The sequence below is a fragment of the Stegostoma tigrinum genome, chromosome 40 (genome assembly GCF_030684315.1).
Source record: "Stegostoma tigrinum isolate sSteTig4 chromosome 40, sSteTig4.hap1, whole genome shotgun sequence".
Lineage (NCBI taxonomy): Eukaryota > Metazoa > Chordata > Chondrichthyes > Orectolobiformes > Stegostomatidae > Stegostoma > Stegostoma tigrinum.
In genome coordinates, this window is record NC_081393.1 from 4,294,279 (window position 1) to 4,316,886 (window position 22,608).

Consider the following 22,608-nt stretch of genomic DNA (forward strand, 5'->3'; position numbering starts at 1 on the left):
TTTCAACAAGTCCAGCAAATCACACGATTAAGATAATGTTGCAGTGACATTTTCAAAATGCCAATACAGACTGGACACAATTCAAAACAGAGAAATTAAAACAGCAAAATTAAAAGAATTAAAATGTAACAAGTCAACAAAATTCACTCAAGACCAATGCTTTTTAAATGGTGAACAAAAACAAAGAACGTTCTGAGGAAGGGTCACCGGACCCAAAATGTTAACTCTTTTTTCTCCTCCACTGATGCTGCCAGACCTGTTGAGCTTTTCCAGCAACTTTGTTTTTGTTCCTGATTTACAGCATCCACAGTTCTTTTGGTGCTTTTTAAATGGTGTAGGCTTACAACTGAGACTTCCCTCTCAATTCTTTTCTTATCCTCAAATACTCTTTCCTGTGGCCAGTGCAACTCATATTTACACAGTACATCGATTTGCTTGGAGGAAAGCTATCACTTCATTGATGTAACATCTCCTAAATTCTTTAATCGTCACACTGCTGAGTACCTTCAACATATCCCCTCTAATTTGTAATAGTAGTACGCAGCTCAGTGCTAGTTGCAATCAATTCCACTTTGCTCTCACTTTGGTTATTATCTCACTTCCTGTGAATCTCCCAGATAATGCACACTTAACTTCCAGTTCGGAGAGGAACTAAGCAATATTCTCCAAAAGCTCAGCCAAATTCAAAACAGTGTGAAATTGGGAATGCTAATCTCATTGCACTATCACAGGTATCAAACATAAAATCAAATGCAATTTTACATCTGAATACAATCACAACAAGGCTACCATTCGTCCCCATCAATCGCCCTTCCTCCCTTCAAATTTTTAACCAACCAAACCCCCAAAGGCAGTGTTACTTCGTTCATGTTTCTGAATGCATACTTGTGGAGAAATACCAATTTTTACATTTACATGTCAGTTTTTTTCCTGCAGTCATATCAGGTACATTGACATTTTAAATGGTAGTTTGATTCTCAGAAGACCAAACCAAACTTCAAATAGAAAAACAGATAACCTCAAGGGAAAGTTTGAATAAATTGGGCAAAGATATGTGAAATCATTCCCAAATTATTTTTCAGAAATGAAGTATGATGCTGTTATCATGTCAATTTTAATCATATCAAAACAAAGGAAAATGCTTATCCTCTCAGGTACTTGTCATTAGCATTTGGTAAAGCACTATTAAATCACTCTGGAGCTATAAACGCAACTACATATGCTGTGTTTATAACAGAAAGATTGATAGTTGCAAAAACTGGATCCCAATGGTGTTTGAAAGATTAAAGTTCTTCACAGACTCAAAAATTATAAGTATCATTAGAATTACATAATTTCACAATGAATAAGTAATTATTATCTTACCTTATAGAAATTAAATCCAATCTACACATGCCTTTTCACCTTGGATGTTTCTCATACTATCCGTCTCTGTTTCTAATTTCCTCTCCATTTCTTACATTCTCAATTCTTGCACTTCCTGCATTTTCATAATCCTGTATCTGTTGAGTTGGTTAACTTCTCCAATCCATTTTGTCCTTCTGATGTAACATGAAACAAATCTTTCCAAGTCAAATAATTGTATTTTACTCAAGAAATCTGACCAATCTTTTTCTCAGTAGCTGTTCGCAAATCCAACTTCACCGTCACCCACCTACCAGCTGATGGTACATAGACAGAATACAACTGCTATGAATTTACTTCATGAAATTTTTGGGACACATGGAAATGGATTCCCACTTCTGAGAACTTCCATTCCATGCCTTGATGAAATGAAACATGCTCAACAAAAAAAACAAGTAAAATTTAAGAAATACACAATTGTTAACATGAAACTTTTCAAAGGTTGATAAAACTAACATGAAGGATAATTTATGAAACATAATACATTAAATTCAGTGAAGTTGAAACCAAGTTGAACATGTCCAAACCTTGATTAGTTTCCAGGTTTGGCACGTTGTGCAAATCTGTCAGGGGAAATTTGTTTCAGAATTTACTCTCAAAACAAAACACTATTCATTTCAAGCCTACTGACTCCCCCAGCTACCTAGAAAGCACCTCCTCCCACCCACCTTCCCGCAAAAATGCCATCCCCTACTCCCAATTCCTTCAACTCTGCCGCACCTGCTCCCAGGATGAAGCCCTCGTTTTAAAAGGACCGCAACTTCCCCCTCGCAGTGGTTGAGAACGCCCTTGACCGTGTCTCCTGCATTTCCCGCAACTCATCCCTCACACCCCGTCCCCGCAACAACCAAAACAGGACCCCCCTCGTCCTCAAGTACCACCCCACCCAACGTCCGGATGCAACGCATCATTCTCTGACACTTCCACTATCTGCAATCCGACCCCACCACCAAAGACATTTTTCCCTCCCCGCCCTTGTCTGCTTTCTGGAGGGATCACTATTTCCTCATCTGCTCCACAGTCCCCTCCAGCCCCACCACACCCGGCACTTTTACCTAAAACCGCAGTAAGTGCTACACCTGCCCCAAAACCTCTTCCCTCACCCCCATCCCAGGCCCCAAGGAGGCTTTCCACATCAAGCAGATGTTCACCTGCACATCTGCCAATGTGGTATACTGTACCCATTGTGGCCTCCTCTACATCGGGGAAACCAAGTGGAGGCTTGGGGACCACTTTGCAGAACACCTATGCTCGGTTCGCAATAAACAACTGCACCTCCCAGTCGCGAACCATTTTAACTCCCCCTCCCATTCCTCAGACAACCTGTCCATCCTGGGTCTCCTGCAATGCCACAATTATGCCACACAAAGGTTGCAGGAACAGCAACTCATATTCCGCTAGGGAACCCTGCAGCCCAATGGTATCAATGTGGATTTCACAAGCTTCAAAATCTCCCCTCCCACTACTGCATCCCAAAACCAGCCCAGCTTGTCCCCGCCTCCCTAACCTGTTCTTCCTCTCACCTATCCCCTCCTCCCACCTCAAGCCGCACCCCCATCTCCTACCTCGTAACCTCATCCCACCCCTTGACCTGTCTGTCCTCCCTGGACTGACCCTTCTTCTCCCTACTTACCCACCTACACTCACCTTTACTGGCTCCAACCCCTTCTCTTTGATCTGTCTGTCTCCTCTCCACCTATCTTCTCCTCTATCTATCTTCTATCCGCCTCCTCCTCTCTCCCTATTTATTTCAGAACTCACTTCCCCTCCACCATTTTTGATGAAGGGTCTAGGCCCAAAACGTCACCTTCCTGATCCTCTGATGCTGCTTGGCCTGCTGTGTTCATCCAGCTCCACACCTTGTTATCCCACTATTCAGTGCAATTGGTTGAGATCAAAACAAAGTCTGCCTTATAACATTGCACACTTCAAAAACATTTAATTTTCTGTGAAGTGCTACAGGAGATATTGAATGAAAACAGTGAGTACAGTGCAAGTTCCTTCTTCATGAGTGCACCACGATCTATTAATGTATGGATACTTAATGTGTTGAAATACCTGGTATGGTAGTCTGAAACCAATCTTGTGGTCTCAGAATCCATACATCTGGATTAATGAACCAAACGCACAAGTTTGAATTCCACCAGTCACATTTTGTACAATCCAGCAGCTTCATTGATAACATTACTGACAGGATTTTATTTTTCATTTCTGACATTATTCCAAATTAAGCACATTATAAAGTGTTTTGTTGGATGAAGGTGATTAGTGTTAACTGAGGATTCACTTGGGCTCAGATACACAGGATGAGACTGAAAGGGGATTTGATTTCAGGAAGTACATGTTTGCAGTATGAATCACCGTGTATAAATGTTTTTAAAAAGTATTAAGATTAACTCCTGAATTGTCCTTCAGCACTTGGTTTTCCAGAAAGTAACAACGTAGGCATTGGGAATGCTAATCCAGTGCCATGACTCGTCAGCTCATGTACCCCTTATACCAAATAGTGTTCCATTTAAAGATGATTAATATTGAGTACTGCTTGCAAAACATGGGCCATGAGCAAACTGAATCAAGTTCTTGTTACAAGATCCAGAAACCTTATGATCATCCAGGTCATCAGAAGTGCAACAGGTGGATTAGTTCGTGGAGCTGAAGCAGTTAAATTCTAATAGAGACCCAGGAAACGTGGTGACTCTTAAGTGCCTTCAGAGATGGCCCAGCAAACCATAACGGCAGTTAGGGATAGGCAATGAATGTTGGCCTAGCCAGCAATGACCATGTCCCACGTCCCACGAATGAATAATAATAGGCCAGGGAAGAAGAGGCCCAAGCAGCCTCGCAGTTTTTAAGATGTTCAAATAGTAACCCACAAGGTGCTTGAGCTATTCTACACAAACAATACAAAATTGGCGTCACCATTTGAGCACATCACTTTAAATGAGAATTTTTCTTCAACATTTTATTTCAGCAGGAACATCCCTTTACGTCTCTGTCCCAGAATGTGTTCATTGGACTATCCGTTCTTTGTGTGTGCTGCTTTGAAAGTCTCGTGTTGTCCTCTTCTTGCCATTAGCAAACTCTTCAATATGTCTAATGGATAGCAAATTGGAAGAGAATGGATAACAGAAATCCATTCCGGTAATCTTGCTTTGGAAACTAGAATATGTTCCCAATATGCTGGGAGGCTGACATGCCATATAGAAGCACTATTTTTGAAGCACACCAACAGCTAATCTTGCTGTCAGAAGAATTGACAACTTAGCTCCTGATGTCTGGAGCTTCTCCATTATAACTCATCCAGAGGTGCACAGTATTTCTTTGGCCAGGACTCAATCGTAGAGTACTGTGACATCATTTCCATTTGGACATCAATGCAAACTATGTGGTCTGCTACGCTGTCATTCTGGACGACATCGCTATCATGAGCTGTGGAATGGAAATAGAGCAGGATAGGGATATATCACTACATTTGAACCACAGACACTTTGTGTGCAATTATAAAGAAAATTCATGGATCCTGCTCTCTCACTGAGAACTCTGCTCAAAGGGAACAGCAGGATTAATAAATTAACATAGCGAGAACCTGCACTTGGTTTACTCAGTGCAGTTCTTTCTTCAATCAGTCAGAATATCTCATGTTGAACAAACATGCACACTTTTAAAAATAATAGCATTGGCAAAACAAAATAGAAACGTAAGTGTGCCTTGAAAGCTGACAGGACTTCCATTGCAAAACAAATCAAGTTAAAAAAGACAACGTGGTGTACCAGCTTCTGTTGATTGCCAATGATTGTTAGCTATCGGGATCACTTAAGCAGGGACAAAAAGGATCACAGTACACACTAATACAGAGAAGTCTAATGAACTCAAAATGAATATCGTACGTGTCATGCATCAGTACAAGATCAAAATATGAAACATGTCTGAATCTCCTATAGCTCCCCCACCAGATAAAACAATACAAAGGTTAGTTAAAAATGTGAAACAACAAGCGCCAGCCTGGTTTCCCACAGCGACTGGGTATGTGGAGCAATGGTTTGTACAGTATATTGCATGCTCTATATTATCTCCTTTCTAGAAGCATTTCCTGCTCAGATTTATATCAGGAACTGAATATAGTGTACTGTCATTTGGTAAGACGATAAAGAAATGAGTCATTTGTTTTAATCTGCAAAGCAAACGGATCAGCATTTCTGGTTCCACATCTCAAAAATACCGACACACTGCAGACATGTTCCATGAGGCGTCAATCCATTCTTCAGCCACAGCTAGGAAGCATTTGGTAATGGAAAATTGAATTCAAAAATTAGAAAAGATGATATTTTATGGAAAATAAATAACAGGAAGTCAATTCAACATAAACAGATGTTTTTGTTCCTGAAGCTAGTTTATGTTATGTTTCATAATCTCAAAATGATAAGTATTTTGTGCCACTTAAGTATTTTTCCAAGTCTGCACTTATCACTTTCATCAGATAAGGACAGATGGTCAAAATCTTCTGATGCAACATCAGGGAGAGAAATCTTTAAAAACTTTTGCCCCCAAATAAGTTGCAGCAGCTCAGAACTGAAATCCTCCCCACTGCCAAGTGTTATGACACTTAGAACCTCAAATATTTCTGCAGTTTTGAGGAGTTTGGAGACATGTTACTGAATGACTAGGTTATGAATGTATGCAATAAATTTGTAGATCCGTGTTAATCAGTTACTGATTTACCCAATGCCAAGTGAAATGGCCACATTTAGAAAATCATACAAGGTGAAAACTAGGGGTCATGTAGTGTTGTAGTGTCCTTAACTCTAAGCCAGAAGGTATGATTTCAAGATACATGTGCTCCAACATGTGACTGACATAACAGGTCCAAACAGGTTGATTAAAAATATCTATACAGGAGGAATCTTATAGTGTCTGAGGGACATGCGCTGCAGCAAGATTTATGGCAGAATCAGCTGATATGTCCAGCAAGGCTGATCGTTATTTCGAGAACATCTCGCTGCATCTGCCAAAGGCAAGTTTCTCGTGAGTCAGCCATGAGTTGCCAATAAAGGGGGATTGCTTGTTAATTAAATGCCCTATTCATGGTAAAAGTGCCTCATTAATATTCAGCTTTCCATCTTACCAAACATGCCAAACAAGCTAGATTTCAAGTATCTGGCAGCTCCGGCTCGCTACTTGCTTCGAAGGATCTCCATATTGGATAGCAGGAATCAATATCTCAGGGCACACTCCATGGACACTGGCTACATGCACCCCACATTCATGAACATTAGCACCTGTATTGTAGTAACCTCTGAGAATCCTCATAGCACATGTTTGATTCACTTACAGGGTACTTCTACACTTCAAAACATTGCAGTCTGCACCAGCAATTACCAGTGAAATGCTGCTGCAAGGAACATTGCGCATTCAGGGTCATGGACACAGTTCATTGAACTGACCAGGGTGCACTTCCAGGCTACAGTTGTGCTCACTCATACTGTAACTACCTGAATGCTCACAGCATCCCTGCTTTGCACTGACTTGGCTGTTTGCAATTCTCCCGCGCAACCAGAGTTACTTCCAGGATATTACTTCGGCCTTATCTTGCTGTTTGGTGCAGAGGCAAATCCAGGAAGCTTGTCACTTTTGTCAGCTGCCTCAGTTGAGGTAAAGAAGATAATATAACTCAGGGGGTCCAGGCACAATAAGTCAATGGCAACTTCCATAAACAGTCTAAAAGATTGGTATCGCCAGTTAACTGTTTGGGGTGGTCATAGTTTGGATGGTCTCTACATGAGGGCTGTGGAGCTGAATGCTGGGCAGCCCACCACTTCAATTGTTTGATTCTTTCTTCCTGGAATGTGAAATTGGCAGGCACTGCAGAAGCCAAAAGTTGATGGCACATCTGTTGTTTTTGGTGCAAGTAGGAAGGTGTCCCAAGTGAGTATGCAGCACAGATCTCATCTGAGGTTGGTGGTATTGAGAGCTGGGGAGGCTTAAGCTAGTGAGGGAAGATGCTGCAGGCAGTTGTGAAAGTGGTGAGGCATTAGTTTTGGTGCAACGTGGGTACAGCAGTGAGATAGTGTGAGTGTAATGCATCAGAGAGATGGTTGCACTTATGGTGGCAGAATGGAGAAGATCATTGGCTCTCTTCTGACATTGTCAGACATACCTCTAGATAGCTAAGACTGCATTGACCTGGGTGCCAACTGTGGACCAAGCTGGGCATGACCTGGTATCATATCTCCACAGCTATGCTGGGTGGATAAAAGATACCCTGTGTTGGCACTACCTCATCCGCCAGGATCTTCAGGTCCCCACAGCAAAGTGGGCCTCCAATTTCCCCCTATCTGCAAATATCAGGAACTGTGTAGGGCAGTCCCACAGATGAAATTCCTCTGTGACCCACTGTCAAAGATAGCATGGATGCAAGAGTGTTGGTCTATTGCTGAATATCCAGTGAATGACCGGCTGTTCAGGGAACAATGCACGCAAAAATTGGGAAAAAATCAGAAGGGAGGGTGCCAGGGTAGTGGAGAAGGTAGTTAATGAGGTGAGTCTGGCAAGATATGGTGAGAAATGTTGTAATGCCTTCTGGCAAAGCCAGCCAAAAAAGCACAACTTGGATTTAGCTAAAATAGTCAGATTCACCCCGGTTACATACTCCCATTAAATGATGAGGCTCAGTTTTTGTTAACAGATGACACAAAAAAATTCTACATAAAACATTTTCATTATAGAGTGAGGGGTGAGCAATCAAATGGGCACATCTTTAAGACAGTATGATGTCATAAACCTGGATCACCAATGCACATGTTGAACTTTTAAATGGGAGTTACATTGTCACTATTATGGTAACTGGGTTTCAATTTCAGATTTTAAAAAGTAAACTTAAAATCCACCTTCAGCCATGGTAGGATTTGATCATATCCCCACAGCAAGCCCTGCTCCTCTAGATTATTAATTCAGTGATGTTACTACATTGCCACTCTCTCTCCTCAAGTCCATGATTTTTGTGATCTCAGGCATAAATGATAGTAACTGTGCAAGGCTGAAACTTGTTCTCCCCTACTTATTAATAAAGTGTGAAGCTGGATGAACACAGCAGGCCAAGCAGCATCTCAGGAGCACAAAAGCTGACATTTCGGGCCTAGACCCTTCATCAGAGAGGGGGATGGGGTGAGGGTTCTGGAATAAATAGGGAGAGAGGGGGAGGCAGACCGAAGATGGAGAGTAAAGAAGATAGGTGGAGAGGACAGTATAGGTGGGGAGGTAGGGAGGGGATAGGTCAGTCCAGGGAAGACAGACAGGTCAAGGAGGTGGGATGAGGTTAGTAGGCAGGAAATGGAGGTGCGGCTTGAGGTGGGAGGAAGGGATGGGTGAGAGGAAGAACAGGTTAGGGAGGCAGAGACAGGTTGGACTGGTTTTGGGATGCAGTGGGTGGAGGGGAAGAGCTGGGCTGGTTGTGTGGTGCAGTGGGGGGAGGGGACGAACTGGGCTGGTTTTGGGATGCAGTGGGGGAAGGGGAGATTTTGAAGCTGGTGAAGTCCACATTGATGCCATTGGGCTGCAGGGTTCCCAAGCGGAATATAAGTTGCTGTTCCTGCAACCTCTACATTGGGGAAACCAAGCGGAGGCTTGGGGACCGCTTTGCAGAACACCTCCGCTCGGTTTGGAATAAACAACTGCACCTCCCAGTCATGAACCATTTCAACTCCCCCTCCCATTCTTTAGATGACAAGTCCATCATGGGCCTCCTGCACTGCCACAATGATGCCACCCGAAGGTTGCAGGAACAGCAACTCATATTCCGCCTGGAAACCCTGCAGCCTAATGGTATCAATGTGGACTTCATCAGCTTCAAAATCTCCCCTTCCCCCACCGCATCCCAAAACCAGCCCAGTTCGTCCCCTCCCCCCACTGCACCACACAACCAGCCCAGCTCTTCCCCTCCCCCCACTGCATCCCAAAACCAGCCCAGTTCGTCCCCTCCCCCCACTGCACCACACAACCAGCCCAGCTCTTCCCCTCCCCCCACTGCATCCCAAAACCAGTCCAACCTGTCTCTGCCTCCCTAACCTGTTCTTCCTCTCGCCCATCCCTTCCTCCCACCCCAAGCCGCACCTCCATTTCCTACCTACTAACCTCATCCCACCTCCTTGACCTGTCCGTCTTCCCTGGACTGACCTATCCCCTCCCCACCTCCCCACCTATACTCTCCTCTCCACCTATCTTCTTTTCTCTCCATCTTCGGTCTGCCTCCCCCTCTCTCCCTATTTATTCCAGTTCCCTCTCCCCATCCCCCTCTCTGATGAAGGGTCTAGGCCCGAAACGTCAGCTTTTTTGCTCCTGAGATGCTGCTGGGCCTGCTGTGTTCATCCAGCTTCACACTTTATTACCTTGGATTCTCCAGCATCTGCAGTTCCCATTATCACTCCCCTACCTATTCTTGCCTTCATATAAACTCTTGTTCCAGTTTTTGTGGTTGAGACTTTTATCTTCAAGCTACAAGACATGAAAATTAAATCTTGCAGTGCAGTCCCAAAATCACTACAAGTTGAATAATACCACAATGTTGTCACACAGTCAAGAACATCTTGAACTGCTAAAAGAAATGTATTCATTATATATCGTAGCAAATAGCCATCAGTTTAATATTCCTGCCCAATGCTTTCTCGTGGTGCTGGCATGGATGCTTTTTTAAAAAACTGGTCTCGGTGTTTTTTGAGAGAGATCGGAAAGGAAACCACCAATGTTTCTAAACACTTGGAAGGTATACTTTAGGGACAAGGAAGTCCTGGCCTTACTCAAGGGCGACATGGATGCTTGAATACGTTACCAGAGGCTCGCTGCATTACAGAATCAAAGAATCATACAGTATAGAAAACGCCCTTCAGCTCATACGGACTGTATCACCAAAAATGAACATCAATCCCACTTTCCCAGGTGAGGTCCACAGCCTTAAATGTTTTGACATTTCAAGTGCTCATCCAAATACTTTTTAAAGATTGTGAGGGTTCTCACCTCAGCCCCCCAACTCATGCAGTGCATTCCAGATTCCCAGCATCCTCTGGATGAAAAATATTTTCTTCAAATCCCCTCTAAATAGTCTCTTGCCTTTCACTTGCCAGTAATGCTCACATTGCACAAATATTTATATAAAATAAAATCTATCACAGTCTGATCATTGCTTACATTCGGGAAATGCTGTTTTTCCATTCTGCGAAAGTATATCTAATTTGTCATATTGTTATGGGCAGCTTTGTTTTCTTTCTCAGGTGTCACCAGCTCGGCCAATCCTTATTCTTGTCCATCTCTAATTGCTAATCCTCACTAAGCCATCCTCTATTTCACGGACGGAGCTGTTAGGGAATGAGTTTCACGATTTTGACTCATCAATGGTGAAGTAATGGTGATACGGCACTAAGTTAGGATAATGTATAGTTTGGAGGGGCAACTCACAAGTGCAAGTGTCTTTGTGCTTATGTCACTCTTGGTTTTCTTGGTGGGAAAATTTGAAAGGCTTTTAAATAATTATCCAGGTTTAAACTGTTCTACTGTTAATGAAGACATTTTCACCTACAGACCGAAGACAGTTGTATCTTCTTCTTTGTTTTCTTGCATTTTTCTACAATATCCATGGGCAGGAAATCATTTTTTTAGTCACTCTGTGTATGTCTACAATAGTAAAGATAATCCCATGTTGAAGTCTATTCCATTGATACAACAAGCCTCCAGTCCCAAGTGCAAACAGTCAATTTTCCAAATGTGAGCCTAAGCAGATACTGGTGGCTGGCTGGTAGCCGGTGGATATGATCATTCTTGGCCATCTTGAAGCAAAGTTTCCAACAACAGTTCTTCAATCATAACCAGTCAAGGAATCAGAGACAGAATTGGGTCGCCCACTGCCAAACTGTTGTGTCCTTATCCCTACACCAGCAGAGAACAGCATAAGGGCAGGGACTGTTTAATCTTTGATTTGTAACTTGTTCAGTCATTGATAGGAGACAGGAAAGATTTGAGTTTAATTCTAAAATTGTAATGCTATGTTTCTACCGCTAGTTGCTGCTAATGTGCATTGCGTTTAAACAGCCCTTGAGTGGCGCCAAGTGGCCAAACTGAGAACTACAGCAAAATCACACAAAATGGTCTGGTCATGACAGAGGACAGCGACAGATTTCTGCTACTGGAATCCAGTTTGGGATTAGTAAGCCCCAAATATCTAGTATCAGATTCTTGGATTTTTCTTTTACCTCTTTACACAGAACCAAAGCACTCAGGAATGAGTGCCTACATGATGATTTCAGACTTAAGACAGCTTAAGTTGTCATCACAATATTTTCCTGATTCAACAATTAAACCAAATAAGTTCTAGGAGACTGTGGCTACTCATGATTTATAAAGAGACATATTTAACCAGCCACAAAATCCAGGGAACCAGCATGCCCTGTTTGTCTTCAAGTTTCTATCTGAACTGCGAAAATGTACCTTTCAATTCATGTTAGGTTTTCAGAAAGCTGGATTTTAAAATTTTTGTTGCAAGCTGTGTTTTTTTTACTTGTTTTCTATCCTTGCCAGTTTAACTATATTGAAGACTATTCTTGGTACAGATAACTTGTGCATGACCCAAGGAAGCAAATAAGAGGTAGGCCATTTAGAACAGAGTTGAGGAGAAACTTCACCCAGAGAGTGGTGGATATATGGAATGCTCTGCAGCTGAAGGCAGTGGAGGCCAAGTCTCCGGATAGTTTCAAGAAAGAGATAGATAGAGCTCTTAAAGATAGTGGAATCAAGGGTTATGGGGATAAGGCAGGAACAGGACACTGATTGTGGATGATCAGCCATGATCATAATGAATGGTGGTGCTGGCTCGAAGTGCCGAAAAGCCTACTCCTGCACCTACTGGCTATTGTCTATGAACTCCCTGCGAAAATGGACTTCAGCTTAGTTCACAAAGCTTAAGCAAGTTTCTGATGATACATTGAGTCACAAGTAATCTTACTCCTTGAGGCGATGTGTTCCATCCAATGGATTTTAGAAAACAGAGAAATTTTAGCCTATGTGTCTATCTGGGTTCTAACAGAATTTCAAAATCAATCCAAATTCCATATAGAGGTTATAATGTGAGACAATCTTAGTAACTATGGAAACAGAGCATGTAGCCATTTCAGCACAGGCTGTATGCTTCTTCTGCCCAGATTCTGTCCATCACACCGAAAAGATAAACTGAAGTCAATGTGTTCTGGTAATGGTAGACTCCTCTTGAAGCATATCTGCAATTGGGAATGTGGCTATATGGAGCTGTCTTACTGGTGCCATATTTGAGAATCAGTAAGTCAGAAAAATAAATCTCTGGCTGAAAGAAAATAAAAGCAGGTGGAAATTATTGGAAATAATGGAAATTATTTTCAAACTCCTATTATGAGAACAATATGCCCCTTCCTCAACATTGATACCAACAGCATTTAGCCTCTAAGCAGAGGTTCAAAATGATTGAATTATCTTTTTATTGAAAGCTTGAATCTCGCTAACTTGAGATGCATTAAAATTGATGATTTCAGATTGCGGTCATCATTTTGCTCGCTCTGGTTTTCAATACTTCTGGCTAAAATTGAAGAAACTGAGACTGGCAGTGCTTAGCAGCAAAATTAACATTAGAGGAGGTACTGGTTTAGCTCTTGAATGATTAAGGCCAATAAATGGGACAGGTAGCACATGGACAGTTCCAAAAGTGAACCACCCCACAAACAAGACAAGATTCATCACTTAGCTTCAGACAAAGTAGCTATTCAGCTTGGTACACACACAAATACGAGACGTAATAATGTCCGTTTTCTAGAAATGGCTGACTCTGAGAGACCTAGCACCATCTCAGGCAACACTCCGGGAAACCAATTCCTTTCTGACCAAAATGGGTTAGGGCTCAGGTAAGCTTCCTTGAAAGCAGACTGGGATACATGAGTAACACTGCTACTCCTAATCAGGCATGAGAAAAAGATTCATGCAGCTTTCCAAAGCCCCCTCCATCAGTGGTGATCCTAAAGCAAGATCTCAATCTCCTGATGTGGCCTCTTGGTTGCATAACCTGCAGATCCACTTATCCTGCACTTAGACCAGCAGCAACAAGATTTTCTCCTACACGAGACTATCTATGGCTCACGGTCTCGGGAATCTGGAGCTTCATCATTCATGCCCAGCAAAAGCACCCTGTGACCCCTTTGTGCAAACAAAAACAATAATCTCTGGGCTAGTATCATATACTGAAGAATCTTTCTGCATCAACTGTACATGCTCAGTTAGCTACCTCACAAGCAGGCTCAGTACATCTTCTGAAGAGAGTGCATTCACTAATGTCATCACTGTTTACTAAATCTGGGATAATTCGCTGTCACCAATCAATGTCCAGCATTTACTAGGACAACAAAAGGTTAACAAGCGAAGCAAGTGAATCATAAGTTGTTAAACAACTTTGTAAAAAAATGTTGTCAGTCGTGGGTTCACTTTCAAAGAGTCAGCATTAAATACCGAAAAGTTTAAGACCTTTTACTCAACCACATGAGGATCCTGAAACTAACTGTCAATAGTTAAAGAAAGCTGCAATGGGTCCCTGTGTAGAACAGAACACAAAATCTGTGCAAGGTATCTTTGTGGTTTGAACTAATTATCCAAACATGGGCCAATGAAACAGTGAGTTCAGATGCTACTCCACCTCTCTGAAAAAAGTTGCCACCTCCAGCTGCGGTTACAGAAAATCCCGCTGCTTTAGAAAAAGCATCAGCAAATATTTTCACTATGTGTAAATGCATAACATAAGATCACTTTCCAAAATTGTATCAATGGGGATTTCCCCACCTGTGAAAAGGAGAGTTTGACCAAATGGAATTAAGTGCACACACTTTGTGCAAGTCTATTCCTGTCAGCACTCACTGATGCCCACTTTCGTGATTTACTGATACAACCACATTTGTTTGTCCCAACATGTATGCATTCCTAAGAATTTCAAACTACATTAGAAAAGGTATTCCAGGAAAATTCCTATCCAAGTTTCTCTTTTGAATAAACCTGAAAAAACACATTCTACTTGTTCAAAAAACCATGTGAAGACTGTGGTGGTTATTTTTGCCAGGGTGAAAATAGATATTACAAAGATACAGTGCTAATAATTCTAGCCTCCTCAAAAATCTCCTATTTATTACACAGTTTTGATCCTCATTCCTGATCACGTGAATGCAAATTTTTCTCAAGGTGCTGCACAGACAAATGCAAGTTCAGCTTTCCAGTCCTGAGCAGATGCTATCTTCATATAGCAGTACAGAAACAAAGGGTGGAATCTTACACGGGTCTGAGTGATTTGGTGTATGGTGAAGTCTGTGGCAATATTGTGACAGGTGAAAAGTGAAATGCATCTCAATATCAAGATCATCTTGCCCAATGTTTTATGCTTTACACAAGCCATATAGTCAGATTTCGATTGCAAGCGCAAAGCTATCAACTGATGCCAATGAATGCTTGTGAAGGCCCTGTTGATGGTGCAACTCACCTCATTTAATATTCCATGTGTGGTCTTACCAAACTCATCCGGCAATACAGACATCGGGAAAACCCAAAATTGAAACCAGAGCAGGTGCTCGGTGGGTTGAGCTTACCACCTGCTCCAGGCAGCCTCCATGTTGAATTGTGGACACCAAAATCTCAGGTCATGCTTCATGGACACTGGCGTTCGACATGTGCTAGCCTCTCAGAACCTTCAACTCAAAAGGATGCTGCATCTTGGGCTTCAGCACTGAGCTCAAGGACCAGACAGGTTGCATTTCTGGGTTATTTGCCAGAAACAATCATGCACTCAGCAGCTACCTTGCCTTGTCTTTTTGCATTTTACTGCTTAAATCAGAGATAGCAGAGTCAGATTATATTTTCTTGTCATTCTGTTTAGCAAAGACTCAAAGCAAAGCTTATCATAGTTGTGAATAGGCCACAGCACATAGTTCAAGGGCAGTGTCCAAGAATAACGCAGGGCCTGCTAAGGGAGGTCACAGACTGAAACTAAATGTAAGAATTATTTGGCGCTCTCACATCAAAGCAAAGGTCCCTCAGTTTCACAGAATGACTGAGCACCAAAGAACAGCATTCAGCCCATCATGTTTATTCTGGAACATTGCAAGAATTAGATGGCTACTCTTAACAAGTCTCTTCTTTGCCCACAAAATCCTGATACTTTAGTTTCTTTGTGAGTATTAAATCAATTTCCTTTAGAAAATTACAAATGAACCGATTTCTGCCTTCTGGCACACCCTTCCAGATTACAATAACTTGTCATGCACTGTTTCTTTGACTGGATTTTGTATCGAACTTACTCATTCATGTCTTCACATGGTTCTGTGATGATGCAGGTGACAGAGCTTCTATATTGCTCAGCCATGGCAGGGATTCCACCAACTTGCGATTATTGGCCTTGCATTCTTGTAGTACATCTTGTGTGGGCTCAAACAGTGTAACATCCTCATGTTCTAGGAGTGTGTCAATATGTGATATTGTACGTAAGTCAAACTTCCAAAATATGCATTTTAAATCAGAGTGAGTGGGTAGGTCCCCACCACACATGGTAATGGGGGTACTTCTGGTTGGATGGAAAAGGTGAAATGCAGCATGGCAGCTCAGTCATTAACACTGCTGCTTCACAGTGCCAGGGAACCTGGTTCAAATCCAGCCTTGGACGACTGCATGTGTGCAGTTTGCACATTCTCCCTGTGTCTGCATGGGTTTCCTCCAGATGCTCCACATTTCTTCCCACAATCAAAAGGCGTGCAGATGAGGTCAGATTGGCCATGCAAAATTGCCCCATAGTGTCCAGGGATGTGTAGGTTAGTCATGGGAAATGCAGAGGTATGGGGAGAAGGTAGGGAGATGGGTGTGATACTTTTTGGATGGTCAGTGTGGGCTCGACAGGCCAAATGGCCTCCTTCCACACTGGAGGGATTCTATGGTTCCTGATCCTTCTGCAGTGGGAACAGTTGCTTTCTAAATACTGTTTTAAAGCACTACTCTATTAAAGAACATCTCTGTTAAATCTTCCCCTGACATTCTCTGCTCTGCTCAGAGAGGACGAACTGAGCTTTCTCAGTTCTTTCACATGCTGAAATAATGTTTAATAAATTATACAGAAGGGTTAGTTACTTCCTGTGCAAGCCTTGCATTTTAATTGTCCTCAGAAATTGCCTGAAGGTGAAAGGTTGGAAAATCTATTTTTCGTTGATGAACCTATAGACTTTATTTCATTGCTATACGTGTCAAATTTTTCAAAAGACTTTATGGCTTTTTGTTTTATTTTTAAAAGAGAATTCTTAATGGAATTAAGTTTAAGGAGCGTACAGTAAGAAAGAAAACAAGCCATTCCGTCCAACCGCTGCTTTACTGGGACATCTGCTGGACATAAATCTCCTCTCACTCCACTTCATTTAACATCTTTATCATATCTATGTACTCCAATTCCCATTATCTGTTAATCTATTTTATTGTTGAACAGTCCCTGAGGTAGCAAGTTCCACATCCTTTCCGGGTAAGGATGTTTTCCTGGAGTTCTCAATTCAACTTATTAGCACCTAGGCTTGGGCACTTCGCAAATGAAAAAATTTTCCTTCGGTCTGTTTTATTGATTACCTTCAAATCTTCTCTCAGATCACCCCTCCATTTTGTTGCACAATTTGGGTTTCTTTCCAGTTCATTCTTTTCACCTTTGGAATGCATATCATTCTTATTTTAATAAATGTGTACACTTATTCTGAATTTGTACATAGACTGAGCTCAGATATCCCAATGCCACACTTGCAGGGCAGCAGCAATATGACAAGAACAGGAAAGATGCCTCCATTTTGCCCAAATGCTTGGTTTTGAGCCAAACTTCAGACAAGGTCAGCTACAATAAAAAGTTGTTTTCACTCTATTTGAAAGCAGTGACAGTCAGTGATTGCCAAATCACCAGGTAAAATATTAAACTTCAATCTCAACTTGTGCAACTTTTGTAAGAAGCTTTGCGTTGTCCTGCTAACCACATAGACTTTGCAAGGGACTCATTTAATTTTCCATGCTTTCTGCCAGACAGCAGTCAAGCCTTTTATTTATTGCATGAAAAGTGAAAGAAAAATGCAGTTTGTGGCGTCTAAACCCTGAGATTGAAATGTAAGAGTTCTGTGAACCAAGCCATGTTGACAAGGCAAGTCAGAAGAATAACATGAACAGAGTTATCCAGGAATGTATTCTTACTGTTTTCATCTCAATCATTTCACCACCTTCCTCTGCATAAATCCCAGTTCTTAGCTGAAAGTATACAATGCAGGTAATGGAAGGAAAGGGAACAGTTTATGAAAGAAATGTTGCTGTGTACTCAATTAATTTTAACACATATCTAGCATTGTTCACAATCATAATTCAAACCAAAAATTGTGAGAAAGCCTATCTTACTTTCCAGGTGCTATTCAGGGCCTCCATAAGTTATAATAATGAGTAGGATCTTTTCTTGCTAAATTCCTATCCCATCCCATTCCATCCCATTCCACCCGAAGTAAGAAAACCAAATCCACGCAGAAACCCTGGATCAATGAAGACAATATTATTGTTTGTGGCACCATTTCAGCACTGGGTTCCATGAAAACATTCTTCCAGCAGATGCTTCTTAAAACACACTCATCCCATGTGACTTGTTTCTCAGATTTAACAGACCAGATAACAATTGGTTTATTCCCATGGGCTTTGACCCACAAGGATGTCCCATGTACTTATTTACCACTGTTGTTGGCATGATTACAATCATTACTTCAAGTCTGGTTCCAAGTGAAGCTTTTCTTTGTGATAGACCATAAGTAACTTGGGTCAATAACTGAAAATGTCAGAAACTGTCTGTGTTTTTTGACCTGCAGGAGTAAATGTACCAAATTGCACACAGATCACTGTCAATTCAAATTCACTCAGTTTGCATCCATCATGGTTTGTTGTCAAATTACCCTGATGGGACCATTAACAGTTATTGGACTGTTCATCCTGGGTGATGTAGGCAAAGCGAAATAATAGGTTACAGTTTAAATATACCAGGATAATCAAAGCACCAACAGGTCAACAAAGAGAACTGATGGAATTGACAGCATAGAATGATGACATTGAGTCCACTACTCTGTTCAAATAAAGGTAAAGTTGCCATTGTCTTACTGGACCGTACTGCTCGCTCATTCAAGGGTCACAATAACTTAGTTGAGGGGAAGGAAATCATGTCAAGGCAATTTCAGCCTGCACGGAAACTGAACCCATGCTGCTGGCATCTTCACAAACTAGCGCTCCAGCCTTGAGCTAACTGACTTCCTCCCATCCTCTCCCCCTGCCTAAAGTGTGCTGACTCTCAAGTTGAAACACCACCAGTCGTCTCCAATGAGAGAGCAGCCTTTGGTCTGGGAGGACAATTGTGATTTCATCTGTTTAAATGAGTCAACTGACCAAACCCCCTCAACTCCCATTAGCAGATGTCTGGTACAATTCCGAATCCTAATGACACGATGGGAGCTCTACATTCTTCCGAGAAAAACAAGTGCCATGGAAATAGAAAGCCAATTCAAATCAGGTTCCCTGTCCCTAATATATAGTAAAATTAAATTATTCAATGATACCCAAAATTGACCCCAATGTTTCCTAACCAGACTTTTGGCAGTATCAGTGCCAGGCTTTGTGAATGACTGATATTTCACCATGGACGCGCAATTCCTTTACACATCCATCCCACATCAGGATATTCGCAGGGCTCCTCACTTGTTTCTGGAGAAAAGACCTGGTCCATTCTCATCCACCACCCTTCTCTAGCTGGATGAGCTCGTCTTTAACGTGAACAACCTCCCTTTAACTTCTCTAACTTTCTTTACATCGAAGATGTGACCAAGGGTACATGCTCAGATGGGCCCCAGTTATGCCTGTCTCTTTGTGGGGTACGTGGAACATTCCTTGTTCTAATCTTACTTGGGTCACTCCCTAGAACACTTTCTCCAATACATCAATGACAATATTTGCACTGCTTCTCTCTCTCATTTGGATATGGAGAAATTTACCAATTTTGCTTCCAAATTTCAACCTGCTTTAACCTTCACTGGATCAATCTCTGATTCTTCCCTTCCCTCTCTCGACATGTCTGTTTCAATTTCTGGTGATAGGCTAGCCACCAAAATCCATTACAAACCTACCAACTCCCAAAGTTATCTGGACTATACATCTCAAACCATGATTTCATTCTATTGTCCCAATTTCTTTGTACCCATTGAATCTGTTCTGATGTTGCAGGGGCCTCAGAAATGTCCATGTTTCTCCTCAACTGAGGATTTCCTGTCACCTTGGTTGGCAGGCCCCTCCATTGTATCTCACCCATATCCCACAATTCTGCCTTCACCACCTTTCTTCTCTCCCGTAACATCAACGGGATCAGTTGATCATCACTTTCCACCCATCAGCAACCGTATCCAAAGGACTACAACTGCCATTTTCACGATCTCCTCGTGGATGTCATCACGAGACATATATTCCCCAACCCTCCCTTGTTAGCATTCCACGGGCACTGTTCACTCCAAGACACCCAGGTCCACTCCTCCTAACTCCCTTTGCCTCTCCATGCCCCCACAGGATGTTCCCATTCAATCGCAGAAGCAGTAACATTCACCTGTTTACTTCCTCCCTCCTCACCATCCAAGGCCCCAGGCCATCTTCCAGGTGAAGCAGTTAATTACCTACACTTTACTCGGTCTAGTCTATTGTAATTGTTGCTTTCAATGTAGTTTCTTCTACACTGGGAAGACAAAACACAGGCTGGGTGACCGCTATGCAGAACACTTACGTGTTGTCCGTACAAATTACCCCAAGCTACCAGTTGCCTGCCACTTCAAAAGACCTCTTTGTTCCCTGGCCAACATTTATTTTTTGGACATGCTACAGTCCTCCAGCAAGGCTCAATGAAAACAGGAAAAAACAGCATCTGATTTTCTGTCTGGGAATTCTGCAGTCTTCAGGATTCAATGTTGAGTGAAAATGATGGAATTTTCTCCAGCCATATCTCCGTGGCCCAGTAACTTCATCAGTTTCAAATATATATCCAGCTTCCTTTTGAAACCTCCTCTGGAATCTGCCTCCATCACACTCACAGGCAGTACATTCAAATCCTAACATCTCTCAGTGAAGAAGTTACTCCTCATCTCTCTCCTCATTCTCTTGCTGATAATCTTGTAATCGTTAGTCCTAGTGACTGATAAACCAACTAGTGGAAACAAAATATCCTCCTTACGCTGTCAAAATTATTCATAATTGTGAACACTTCTAAAAGATCACCTCCTAATCTTCTCTGTTCCAAGGAGAATAAGCCCAATGTCTCTGATTTTTCCTTATATGTAAAATTCCTGGTATCATTTTAGGAAAACTCCTTTGCACCTTTTCCAGAGATTTAACATCCTTCCTAAAACAAGGTGCCCAGAATTGAACATAATACTCTAGATGTGGTCTGACCAATTATTTGCAGAAGTGTAGCATCACTTCTTTGCTTTTATATGCAATCGAGATAAAGATTTATTCTATTTATAAATCTTTGGATCCTGAAAGTTTTCCTAACAACTGTTCCAATTTGCCTGACCATGGTCAGAGAATTACGCACGTAAACCCTGAGGTCCCTGTGCTCCTGTAGCTCCCAAAGTTGGATCATTGAACCTGTACTGTCTCTCTGAGTTTCTGCTACCAAAATGCATTCCCTTACATTTATCTGCAATGAAATTCCTCTGCCAGGTGTTTGCCTATTCAGCCAATTTGTCAATGTCCCTCCAACGTTATTCAGCATCATTCTCACAATTCACTTTTCTTGCTCGTTTTGTACTGTCATAAAGCAGAGGTTTACCCCTCTCTGAGAACTAAAACTGAAACACCCAAAGAGAAGCACCTCACTCCATAATTTGTAAAAGGAGTGTGAAAAGTGGTGTAACCTGCCTTTCACTAACTTCTAGTGGTTAAGTAAAATAAAGCCCTGACACACTTTAAAATCAACAAGAAATAATTTATTTATCGAACTCCAAACATGAACAAATTGACTAAACGATTAACAAGCCAAATAAACCCCTTCTAATGACTAAGTATTCCTGAATAAAGCAAGATTCTCAAAAAGTACAAGTTCCACTTACAGAAAAAAAAAGAACTTAGTCTCTCGAAATTACAACGTGGTTATGTGCGGTCCGGAATGTTCTGTTCCTTCTCTATTGATTCTTCTATCATGCGCACCTTCTCTGTTGATTCTTCAGTCAGGAGTATTAACTGTTGCACCATTGGTACCATTGTTGCTTAGATGGCGCTTTCTCGAAGACGTAGGGAAGGCTGTGAGAACCAGCGATCCTCTCTTGAGTGCCGAGGGCATTAGCGGTGGCAGATGGCAGCGAGCTCTGGGTTCTTTGTCCAACTGCCCCCTTCTTTTATACCCTTGATGACATACCAATATTTCTTACAACAGCATTGGTTCTACGTTGTCAAAACCATCAGACTTAAATTTAGTAGGTTTTTGATATATAAATATCTGATTCAAATCGACTGGCTATATTAAATAGCCTGTTGTCTTGGTAATAAACTGCTGCTTGGCCTACTTTTGATACAAATGTTTCAGGTGGAGTTCACTCTGTGTACTTGCAAACTTTCAAGCTGCTGCTAATAGACATCCATCTTAAATCTCTAAGCATAGAAAAAGTACATGATCTTTTAAAGGGGACCACACAATGCTTTCCCCCTTAGCATCTCACAAACACAAAATTCTAACATTCTGCCTTCCAATCCACAAGTGTTCTACTCAACTTCGCAACAGTACCCACCTCCAAAGGACAAAAATCAGAAAATGCAAGTGTCCTAACACTGATTGCTGAGGAAAACCATTTTCCCTTCTTATCCATTCTGAGAAATGCCAACCTATACCTATGCTGTTTTCTATCTTTTAGCCAACTGCTAATCCATGCTGCCAAGGATCCATCAATGCCAAACATTTCTAATTTGCAAACCAACCTACCATGTGACACAGTATCAAATGTTTTAAGAAAATCTAAATATATGATATCCACAACACTAGCCTCATCCATTGCCTGTGTCATCTTGTCAAATAACTCAATGAAATTTGTCAGACATGAACTGTCCTTGAAAAAACCATGCTGACTGTCTCGTATTGACTTATTTTTCTTTTAA

General features: G+C 41.8%; 1 protein-coding gene across 6 annotated transcripts in view; it reads right to left on the reverse strand.

Moving 5' to 3' along the window:
- Window positions 1–22,608, reverse strand: part of LOC125448069 (phosphatidylethanolamine-binding protein 4) — a 383,111-nt gene that overhangs the window by 39,788 nt on the left and 320,715 nt on the right. For 3 of the 6 annotated variants that reach the window (XM_048523051.1, XM_048523048.1, XM_059641098.1), the window contains one exon: window positions 3,622–4,833. The exons of the other annotated variants lie outside the window; for them this stretch is intronic. In XM_048523051.1, the coding sequence (XP_048379008.1) occupies window positions 4,694–4,833 (140 nt within the window). In that variant the 3' untranslated portion in view covers window positions 3,622–4,693. Of the gene's footprint in view, window positions 1–3,621; window positions 4,834–22,608 lie in introns of those variants that run through there. 6 annotated transcript variants of the gene reach the window in all.